Source organism: Schistocerca serialis, chromosome 3 (genome assembly GCF_023864345.2).
Source record: "Schistocerca serialis cubense isolate TAMUIC-IGC-003099 chromosome 3, iqSchSeri2.2, whole genome shotgun sequence".
NCBI classification, from domain to species: domain Eukaryota; kingdom Metazoa; phylum Arthropoda; class Insecta; order Orthoptera; family Acrididae; genus Schistocerca; species Schistocerca serialis.
The window spans coordinates 204,549,457-204,561,805 of NC_064640.1; the positions used below are offsets into that span (position 1 = coordinate 204,549,457).

The 12,349-nt window shown below is 40.1% G+C and overlaps 1 protein-coding gene across 1 annotated transcript in view; it reads left to right on the plus strand.

Moving 5' to 3' along the window:
* The window catches only part of LOC126470747 (homeobox protein GBX-2-like), a 466,454-nt gene extending 461,740 nt beyond the window's left edge, over positions 1 to 4,714 (plus strand). The window contains exon 4 of the mRNA XM_050098754.1: positions 994 to 4,714. Within this exon, the coding sequence (XP_049954711.1) occupies positions 994 to 1,239 (246 nt within the window). The 3' untranslated portion in view covers positions 1,240 to 4,714. The remainder of the gene's footprint in view (positions 1 to 993) is intronic.
* Positions 4,715 to 12,349: the final 7,635 nt, after the last annotated feature.

Genomic DNA, 12,349 nt, shown 5'->3' on the forward strand with positions numbered 1-12,349 from the left:
TTAATGATTGAACTTACAGTACTTTTTTCACTTGGGCTTAGTTTGGCAATGTCTCATACAATTTTTGGACCAACAACGAGTTCTTTGTGTTTTTGTCATTACGCTTTCGTAGAATGTAATGCCTGAGACCCTTATGTAGTAAACAAAATTAAGCTTAATCAAGCAAAATGTTGCTAGAGTGTATTTCTATCTCATATGATTAAAATTCTGTGGGGTTAGAAGTGTCAGTAGGACAATATGTTAATTTTGAAATAAGTTCACTGCAGACCGTATCAAAGCACAGATATGCCGACTAAAACGGTAATTGACGGTCGAGTAATATCGAGGCGGGTGTCACTGTAAGTGATGTCTTCGTTTTTGTAAAAGCGGAAGATAACTCTTTCTTACCCAACGATTCAATTGTTTTATATCGTGGTGTCTTGAAAAATAATGAAGAGGAAAGACTTTAAAACCACAGCTTCAAAGTAAGCATACTAGACAAAAAATTTGGCCTCCACAGGAGACGTCACACTAATACCGCGTAAAACTGCTTTTAACATTGGCCTTTTCCTACTCATGATACTAGATCTTCTCTAAAAGATGCTTTTTTTTGCCAGTATCTTAAAAAGTGTATTCCAACCAGGTGCTACAAAACATTACTTGATAATGGGCAAATTACTTGCCCTGAAGCTATCTAGTATACTTAAAACGCTACCCATTTAGGAGAGAATTGGGGAATCAGCATAGCGTCACCCCAGGCTGAAAGCAGCTCCCTTCCCCTTAGCTACCGAAAAGTAGCTCTAGCATCCACAGTAACTCACAGGAAACGATATGATGCAAAAAAAAAAGAATAGAGAAAAGGCACAGGAATTTTTACCTTAAAATTATCTGTATTTTCTTTTGGCGATGTTTTTGTACACATTGAAAAATCATTTCTTATATCTCCCACTGTCTATGTGTGCTGACTGAAACCATTACAGATTATCTGATGCCTCGTGGTGGTTGTGTGTGCAGGTGAAGATCTGGTTCCAAAACAGGCGGGCCAAGTGGAAGCGCGTGAAGGCGGGCCTGACGTCTGGTGCCGGATCACGCACCACCGGAGCGGGTCCTGCACCCAAGATCGTGGTGCCCATCCCGGTCCACGTGAACCGGTTTGCTGTGCGCAGCCAGCACCAGCAGCTGGAGAAGTGTGCTGGGCTGCGCGCCCCACACCATCGACCGAGACCCGCCACGCCACCTCCAGGGCTGGCCGCCATCTGAACGACAGTGGCCAGCCTTGTCCACATGCACCGGTTCGCCGAAATTCGCCAGGACCAACAGCTGCTCATCTGGGCCGGCCAGTGCACACTGTTGGATCTGCAGTGCTCCACTCCGCCACCTACAGACTTCGCCTTCATTTGAGGGCCACACCACTGTCGCTTCTATTCTGGCATGCGTAAGGGTGCCAGAAGCAACTGTTTCACACCACCACATATGCAGCACCTCACTACGGCATCTGAAGCACTCACTATTACCTGGGAGTCACACTACTGTAATGACCATTCTGTTCCCTGTGTCTCTTATTGTAGCGAGTTACCAGTACCTTCAGCAGGACTGCACACATTACTGCGCCAACCACAACCTCAGTTCCACCAGCACTGTGGTTCCTATCGTAGTGTACATGAACCAAATTGTGGAGTGCGACCAGAACTCGGATTAGCACAACAAACTATGTGAGCCATTCTACAGCACATCTGACTGCAAAGCCCACAGTTTGCAGCTGAGGCTCTGCTGTTGACCTATCACCTGCAGTTACACAAAACGGAAAGTGCTATCAGTCCTGTCACGAAGGTAGAGCAGCCCAGCACTAGTCGTCATGTGTAGACTGTTCACCAGAAAGATGACTGCTATTCCCACTTCGTTCATCGTAGGGAATGTGCATGCCTATTCATCACTTAGTGTCCTGCTAAAGTGAGAGTCTCTGTAATGTATCTGAAATACAGAAAACGTATACACAAGAAGTTTATTCCAATGATTCACTATATTATTCTGGACCTCGAGTAATCATCAAGGAAACTTTGACAGAGTGGAAATGATGCATCCAATATACTTTAAAACTACTCACAAAACACAATATCTAGTTCACAAAGACTCTATTATGCGTACTGTCCTATTGAGAAAGCGCATTCCGAAGGCCAATATAGTGAATTGGAATCAAACACAAAGTCACACCACATTATTGACCTAAATCAGGACTATGTTCAGTACGCTATGCTACACCATCCTGCTATTGTGACCACAGGAAGATATTCTGTACTTTCAGTTACGGAACTTCTTATAATCTCCTACCTCAGTTCCAGAATTAAAGTATAGTGTTTGTAAGCGTTCCACAGTTCCTCACGAGTAACAGTGATCCACTGATTGAAAATGTATCAAACATCTGAATTCCTTCAGGCCAAAGAAGCTAAGAATTTTCTTTTCATCGCACATGACTGATTTACTTTCAGAGAAATACTAATGTTTATCAACCTTATAGGTATGAAGGTATTGTTTAGGGCCACCTGTACATTTGTTGCCTTAAAGTGAACTGGGAACTATCCTATTAAATGCTGATACGTGGCGTCATTTTCAGAGGCACGTAAATAATGAAATAATGCGTTCCTTTTGTCTTCATGAAGATTGTCGGAAAAACTTAGCTGGCATGTATCACTGTACGTACCTCACATCTCAGTAAAGAGTTGATATGGAAATAATTGGAAAGAAGGAGAGAGTGAAAAAGTCCTATTAAAATCTTGTTTTCTACGACAGCGAGAATCCCCATAGTAGCTATCAAAGCTGCGGTATCTGAGGTCGATTTTTCGTATTCCAAAATCCATCACTGTATTCTGATGCAGCTCATCAACATTACAAAGTTCAGTGCCGAAGCCTATGCAGAACTACACAACAGTTGGCAGATGTCACGCACATCGCCGTTAGAAATTGCGATTAATTCCAATTTGTATTCTCTCCGTTGAGAGATACCTTACGAAAGCTTTAATGGTAGTGCCCTAGTCGATTTTAAAAAGGATGGGAGAAGATATCAGCCATGTTACTGTTGACGAAACGAAAATTTTTTCTTGAAAGACGAACCTCAAAATGTACTGTTATCTGAACGAATTTCCTCTGGGTGTGTGTTACAATGAGCAGCATACTTCTGCCACTACTGCTCATTGTTCATTTCCTTACTACAGAGGCCACCAGTAACAAGGCAAAACAATAGCACAAGAGCTTTTATTTCCCTTTCTTTCCTTAGCTACAATACTACAGCAACTGGTAATGAAGTGCTGGCTCGTTTTCAAGCAAATTGCAGAAAAGAGGCGATGAGAATGGAAGATATTGGCCACCTGCTTTTGTGTTATACCTGTCGCTTCAGCGTTCGCCTGCAGTGTTTTAGGAAAACACGGGGCTACATGAATGACACTGACTACTGCCAATTACAACCTCTGTGCCACCTCACTTTGTAAAATGGTTTACAACAGGCGTGAAGCGAAGTTGATGTCACATATATGAATATTTGGCAGTTTATTCACTGATAATCCTTGTACTACTGTCCAGATACGCTTCATTCTTGACAACAGAAGTTCACGATCAGGCACTCTGTCTCAAAGATAGTTTCACGTGCCAGTACAAACTCACAAAACCTCATATGGCTCTATGGCTCATCAGGTTCTGGAAAAGTCACATTCACTTGATCTTGTTGTTGTAATAGTATGTAAAATCTGGAATGTGAAGAGCAACAGTTCCAATCCTAACACACTTCAGTTACCTTTGTATTATTGGATTTCGATTTTGAGCCACTTTATAAGGTAAAGAACACATTCCAACGTGTACGCTTATCCTGTTACCACAGTAAACCCACTCTGTAACACTCGTCACCAATGATATGTGTGGTGCCTCGCCTATTATTGAATTTTTATTCGTAGATGAAGTAAGAGAAGCTACAGTAAATTTGTTCACAATATTGGTCAAGACTGCCTACCGAACCACTTTCACAGAACGACCATTATCAATAATTAACCGTGACTTAATCATACTACAACATAAAGATGAGTTTCTTTTTGAAAGACGGGAAGCCAGCAAGCATTTCAACAAGAATTCGGCGTTCAACCACAATACTTCCTTCCAAAACTGACTTCCAGGACAATAACTAATAATGAAATGGACTTCATATCAACTTAAGTGAGACTACGAGTGTTCAATAGTGACGATGGAAAAAGTAAGCGGACTGTAGTTCTCATAAACAAATGTGCAGTCACGGACTGACTAGTCTGTTCAATGAGTAACTAATCTAATAAATGTAATATGTGTAAAATATTCTTGATTAAATTCATTTTGTGCAATAAGAGTCAATATGCCGACTCTCATTGATAAGTATTTCAGCTGTTTTCAGTGTTTTTCATTATAACCTTGCAATGCGAAAAACGAGAGATGCATGTAATTTGATCGAATATTAAGATTATGTTCGATCTAGGCCTTTTCATATGCTCTGTTTTGTTTTATGGCTGGTCGCTTATTTACTGTGTGTGCCATATGGTATAACGATGTGAGATTATTCAGTCCTAGGGAAATTGTTCTTATGTACTAAAGAGTAAAATGATTGTCTGTAGGCTATTTGCATCTAAGAACGGTGTACAGCAAGAATATTCATAATAAAAAACGATACAAATAATGCAGATTTATACATACTATTTTCATATTCTTAGAATTAAATTTCTCATCGTACAGCAGTAGTTATTGCTACAAAATTAATGTAGTGTTTCTTCAGAGATTTCTTGTATCGAATTTCAAACATTAATTTTTAAAATCCAAGAATGATCGTATTTTCATGGCTTTCGTCCGTTTATTCAGATCAGACCAGATTAATTCTCCCTCATTGTATGAGATTAAAAATAAAAGCTGATGTTAAGTCTGAGAGTCTTCAAAAGAATCAAATCGTTAAGAAAGCCTCAACCAACATAGACTTTAAAGTTTTGTAGGACTTTTTGTCGTTTATCAGATATTGTATATCATAAAGTAAGTGATAAAAAATATTTGTGATGACGTTTTCAGCTATTTTCTAAGTAAAAGCTGACTGAAGTTAAGAAAGACATAAACTTGTCTTTAAAAGTAGTGTCATTGGACGTTCCTTCTTGTGAACTATAGAAGTAAGATAAACAGTGGCCGTGCGGTTAAAGGCGCTGCAGTCTGGAACCGCAAGACCGCTACGGTCGCAGGTTCGAATCCTGCCCCGGGCATGGATGTTTGTGATGTCCTTAGGTTAGTTAGGTTTAACTAGTTCTACGTTCTAGGGGACTAATGACCTCAGCAGTTGAGTCCCATAGTGCTCAGAGCCATTTTTTTAAGATAAACAAATAAATGTTGAATGGCTCCAAGTCTGGTGCAAGTTTTATAATTTGACGTCACATCATTTGTGTGCGTATGAGCTAGGCCCCTTATTTATCTCTAGCATCATCTCATTTGGGCTCAGAGGACTGAGTGGACTCTGTTTCAGACCTTTTCACCATTTATTAATTTAAAGTATGAGAGGTGGGACTTGTGTATAAGCAATCAATAACGCTGGCAACTAGAACACTACTTTTTTTCGTCATGCATTACACTCGTCAAATTGACCAGCCTCAGCCAAGGTTCTCTAGCAAACAGCTTTTTCCATGCGATGGGGCCAGTAGAGATTCCGCATTCTTAAATTTACACATAACAACTATTCTTGAAAAGAAAAAAGAAAAGTCATTTTGGAGACAAAAGTACTATTGTTCGAAGAAACAGATAAACTACTCTTCAGAATGGAAAGGAACTATTCTCCAAAACGAAGAGAGACTCGTCCGCAAGAAACTAATGACTCCTCTGCTAGGTACTGAAAAGCCTTCTTCGAATTATTAAAATTCTTTATCTAATAAATTAAACTTCTCCTCATAAAAGTAAATTTTTCGAAAAAATGTAGCTCTTCTTCAGAAAAAACTAAAAACTGTACTTCGGTGAAACCAAACACTATTCCTAGGAGGAAAAAACCTAAGGCGTTTCTTTGAAACAAGACGAAACTGGAAACTTTTTGAAATAAACTGAGACCCAGGTACCCAACGAAGAAACACTTGAAAGTTTTTTTGCAAGTGGCGCCATCCCTGTGATACTGGGTGGTTAAACTTAAACTGACGGTGATCCGAGTGCTGCTGCGAGGGCTGTATGCATTGCAGGGCGCTGACACATCCTGGGTATATTCATTAATCGGTGCGTTAGCGGTGTATGCCGAAAAAGTAATAGTTCCACCTTCCACCACCATCAAAATATGGCGCATTAAGCGGTCAGAACGTGGAACGTTTCCTGTTTTCTCATCATTATGTTGTTTGTTACTTGGCAATGCGTTTTGATTTCTTTTGCGAAGTGACTGTTGGTGTTAAGGGATAAGAAGATTGAAGTTTTCTGTACGTAACCCAATCGCTAGTGAGAAGAAAGACCGTGCACTGCTGGTAAAGTTGTTTTATCAGAACGGTAACAACAGTAACATGTCACTGCGGAAATGTCACCGACAGAAACAGCTGTGAGGCCCCATGTCAGTAAATGGGCTAAATAATATGCACAAGAAATTTGAAGAATCAGGTGAATTATGTAGTGCGGCAGGGAGAGGAAGGCCGCCCATTCCAATTGCTGATGAAGTTATTGTGGCTATAGCCAATCGTGAAGTATATGCCTCAAATTCTGCAGCCAGTGATTGAGCTGTCACGGAAATTCTCTCTGCCCTTGTCAACAGTTCAAAAGATTTGGCAGCGCATTTTGCTGTGATGTCTCTATGAGTTCAGAATGTGCTCCAAATGAAGCTCTAAGATAGGCTACAACTCTCTGACTTAGTCCTTCGTTTTTTGGCACACATGGAAGTGAATGACATACGGTCGGGAACTATTCTTTGGACGGACGAGGCTCATTTTACTCTGCACGCTGTTGTGAAGGCTTATGTGTTCTACTCCGCCAAATATTATACAGGAACATCCACTGCACTCAGCTTATGTGACTGTATGGTGTGGTTTCACAACCTCCTTCTTTCTAGGTCCATTTTTCTTCGAGGAGATGATATCTCGTGGCCCTGTTAGGTGTACAGTGATACCTGCACATAATAAGGGCCACCTTATGCCACATGTGCTTCCAGCCTACAAGATGGGGTAACACCACATGTCGCCTGCCATGAGGAAGATTTGCTTCGAGAAATCTTCGGTAACCACTGCGTCATCTCTAGACAATTTCGAGATGTGTGACCATTCAGATCACCGACCTATATCCGTATGACTTCTGGTTGTGGAAATAGTTGAAATATCTTGTGTCTTGGAGGTATCTGAACTCTTCCTGATCTGAAGTATAGCATACGACGAAATACCGCTCTGAATACACCGGATATGCTACGAGCAGCTTTAGATTATGCCTTGTTACGGATGCAGCATGTTTCTGAGCTGGGGAACAGATTAAATAACCAACGTTATCTTGTGTTTGATCGTTCTTCGCCTTTACCTGCAGGCACACCACATTCTGATTGCCTGCAGAGCCTTATTTTCGGGAAACTGTAAGAACGACGAAGTGTGACGAGAGTAGCTCAGGAGACTGGTATTGCTCGGAACATTGTTTCACGTGCATGGGTAACGTACCGAACCACTGGCACTGCCGTCCCGAGGGAGAGGAGGGCTCGACAATGGTCAACTATAGCAGCAGACGACCGCTGCATTGTGCAACTGCTAAGAAGAGACCCACCAGAAACAACTGTTGCAATAAATTTCAACCACATTTAACAGGACAACAAGGCACGCAGTCTCATATTCCGCACTGACACGGCCACTGCATAGGGGTGGTCCCTGCTGCCGACGACCAATACGTTGTGTCTGTTCGTATCCGCGCACTAGCAGCACCTTGTGAGATTGAGGCAAGAGCATTTGAACCTGACGTGTGAGGAGTGGAGTCGCTTTCTCTTCTCGGATGGAAGCAGATTCAGTCTGAGAAGTGATTATGCATGTTCCCTCATCTGGTAAGAGCTGGGAACACGTAATGCACGCGGGAACGTTGTGGAACGCGAACGTTTTGGTGCTCCTGGTGTTATAGTGCGAGGAGATATAATTCTGCATGGGCCTACTGATCTCCAGGTCTTTGAAGCCGCTACACTCCCCGGTAAGAGTTATTGTTACATTGCATCAGTTCCCCATGTTCGTCTTTTGAGGGGTGCAGTCGGTTCTGAGTTCATTTTTATGGATAACAATGCACGACCGCATCGAACTGTGCACAGGGAGGAGCTCGTGGAATGAGAGGATATTCATCGAATGGACTGGTCTGCCCATTCCCCTGTCTTACATACCACCGAGCGCGTGTGCGTCGCTTTGGAGAGACGTATTGCACTATGTCCATATGCTCCAGCGACCATGTCAACCGCGCTGATGGGAGAATGGAACGTCCTACCACAAGAACTTCTTACTAACCTTGTGAATAGCGTGAGAACACGTTGAAGAGCCTGTATTTCCGTCTGTGGTGACCACACACCTTATTAACAACCACGTCCCACCTTCTTTACTATTGAGGGCACCATCATAAATGGCGGAAACTTCAGCGAATATATTGTACAAAACAGCCATGTGCGTTCATATTGAAGCGTATTTGTTTCACTCATTTTATGTACTATATTATAGTAGTTTATTCTATGTGCAGTGGAAGTTTCATCGACCCATGTTGCTCGGCAGTGACATATCATGTGAAAGTCACTTTCATCTTTAAGTTTTACACATCAGTGTAATAAATAATTCTAAAATCTAAAGATAAGGTAGGTTAGAAAAACACACAACACAGCAAAAGACAAACGAACAGAATAAACACGATTTTAGGAAGGAAGAAACAAAGTATTTGACGAGTTTTTAACACTTAAACGGCATGTTTTTGTAATACACAAGGAGTACTTCTGCAGCGTGCAGTGTGTAGTGTCCAATCCATGATATTACGACCAAAGACCAGTGACGAAGCTCTTCGAACGTTTTAGAGGCTTAGCATAGCCAAAAATTTTAAGAAAACCTACAGTTAGAATTAGTATATAACAATGAGTTGAAAACAGTGTAAGTTTCCTTTGTATGTTTCTACAGTTTCACTCGATCCATTCGTGAGTTGAGTTCACTGCATTATGCATATTATCTAGTTAAGTAGCTCGCTGGAGGCTTCTACAAGTAGCAGTTATTTCACGCAGCAGCCAGCAGGGCGAAAGGAAGTTAAGTGTGTTGTTGTGGCGCGGCAACGAGGCTCGCATCAGCCTTGAAGCTATGTGTTATTTTGTGCTCTGTTCAGGTCTGGTTTAACAAAACTTGTTTTAGTAGTATAATTAGTGAGTGCAGGTGATTAACTGATTGTATTATGACTTGTGCAGAGGGAACACTTGTGTCTTTATTTCACGAATTAGATGACAAACAGTTTTAAAGCTGGACTTCCGAGACAAGCGATTCAAACCGCACTTATACATTAAAGCAGTTGATGGGAACAAATCAGATGACGTAAATTTTCTTGCTTCTGGCTTGCTTGGCGTTCTCAATGAAACTCAATCCCTTTCCCTGCTTTGCTTTTACAAACAGATATTTGTGTATGTTGGCCAGCTCTATGATTTCTTCAAGACAAAACTGCATGTGATATTAGTATATGCAAATCTGAAATCACCAAGACCCGTTAAGGGATATGAATTCAGAAAAAACTGTGGCCTCATGTATTGAAAGTTATAACAAAAAATTTCAAAGAGAAATAAGTGTTAGTGAGTGTGACTTTCAGTTCTTTAAGACGTTATCATATGAGATCTTACATAACATGATCGTGCAAATGGAAATGCGTTTTATTGATCTTCAGGATATTCGCTTTATAGAGTCGATTGATATGAATCAGTTTGGAAATTATAGATAAAATGAATACAATGAAACTGAGCAGCCTTCCCAAGACTTGCCCATTCTTCAGTAAAGAACGACTGGACAATTTACAGACAAAAATTAATATTTACTACCTGCAGACCTTCTGAAGTTTATAATCGACAGGGATCTTCAAAATATTTATAACATTTAGTAAAGTTTATCAAATTCATTCTCACATTTCCTGTCACCACAGCTTCTTTTGGAAAAAGTATGTGAGCCCTTAAAAGAATTGAAAATAGTCTTCGAAATTCAATGACAAACCATAGGTTAAGTTCTTTCTGCACAACTGACAGAAAAAACCTGTCTAAACAAGTTACAAGTGATCAGAAATATAAATATAACGTGATCGATAGCTTTGGTACCAAGAAGACTCGACACATGGATCTCCTGTGTAAAAATGTATTAGGTAAGCCTAGCCACAATTGATCCATTAGCTTGAACTCTGACGAAGACAGTGCTATAACAAGTCAGAGATGAAAAGTAGTCAAAGACAATGATGCAACAAGACAGGCATGGAAGTAGATAGCACTAAAGTATAATCTTTACCACCAAAGGTGTATTTACAGATAACAACATTGCTGGTTACAGTTGCTTAACCCCAGATAATCAAGCAACCAGTCTGAATGTACCAAGGATTGGTAACTGTTAAGTAATCTATGTAAAAACTATTAGTAAATCGTTGCAGCCTATCCACTGGAGGAAAAATTCACAACCATGAATCCATTTAATGACTCGTTTCCTGATATAGGTGTTTGGTCGTGTAGTGTTGCATTGTGCCCTATGAAAACATCTAACAATTAGCTACGACGCTTAAGGAAACCGTTAGTGAACGATGTAGTAAACGCATTAAGAAATACAAATAATTAAATGAAAAAAGAAGAATTGGTTATGATAACTCAGGATATTAAAATAAGCAAACCATCTTATCAGGTTTCGCTATCGATTTATTCACAGATGACAAATGTTTACTTTTAATGGTGCCTTACACTGGATAATGTTATGCACATTGCTATAAATGAAATCAGAAATAATTGCCCCTGCAGGTGAAGTAGGGCGTTTGGAGGCAATGACTAACGTTAACCAGATGCATTGTGCATTTCCCTAATTCGACTAGACTGCATAAATTCCTAATGCTCTACGAAGTCAACCGGGACCCTATGCAAAGTGCAGTTGGTCACAGCAAACGTCAGATACTGTTAACTATTACAGTTCGCTAAATCATAAACTGATATACTGAGAAACGACTAAGTGCCAAATTGGTACACATCGAAAAATTTGTAACAGTGAACACACGTGAACATATGCAGAACTCTGGCTGCTCAATTGTTACCAGCAACCTTACCCAAATAGCTACGACCATCAGAAGTACACTATACCACCTCTATTTGTTCTTTCCCCAACTCTGTCAGGTGTCTGCTGCTGAAGCCAAGTAAGCTCGTAAGTTCTAGACCACCGTTCGAAATCATTTATAATAGTTTTAACAAGCTCCATTTTGAAAAATAAGATATATCTTTGAAGTTCATTTATATTCCATTATTACACAGAGTAATTTTATGTGTAGCTCAGATCATGTTTTCAGATAAGTATTTTAAACTATAAATCGGAGCTGCAGGATCCTGTTCATGTTCATTTATTTATTTTCCATGTCTCTGTGGCACCATTCTAGTCAATTTACTTTCTTAAAACGTCACATTCCCATATATTCATATTACATACATTAAATAACTTGGGATATTGTGGTAAATCGTTGGTGTTGTTGTTAATACTTAGTGTAAAGTTGGAGAATTCATTGTCTTTGCATACGGACAAAGATAATTAAAGAATTTGTTTCTGATATTTACTTAATCCGTCCTGCACTGCAACAAATGAACTCATTATATAGCAGACTTGAAACGACAGCAGACAGCGTGTCATACTGAATTGTAGCAAGTTACAACTTTTGTTATTGTTGTTATTAACTATTTCACACATATATACTGTCAGAAAATTTGTTAATGTTTATCGCACAAACATCGTGATAATTTCACTGAACTAGTCCATTGATAACAATTTCAACACTGTTATTCGATTTTATGGTGATATTGTAGAAGGTATTTAATTATTTCTGTGTATAATACACGCACACACACACACACATACACACACACACACATATATATATATATATATATATATATATATATATATATATATATACACACTCATGGAAATTGAAATAAGAACACCGTGAATTCATTGTCCCAGGAAGGGGAAACTTTATTGACACATTCCTGGGGTCAGATGCATCACATGATCACACTGACAGAACCACAGGCCCATAGACACAGGCAACAGAGCATGCACAATGTCGGCACTAGTACAGTGTATATCCACCTTTCGCAGCAATGCAGGCTGCTATTCTCCCATGGAGACGATCGTAGAGATGCTGGATGTAGTCCTGTGGAACGGCTTGC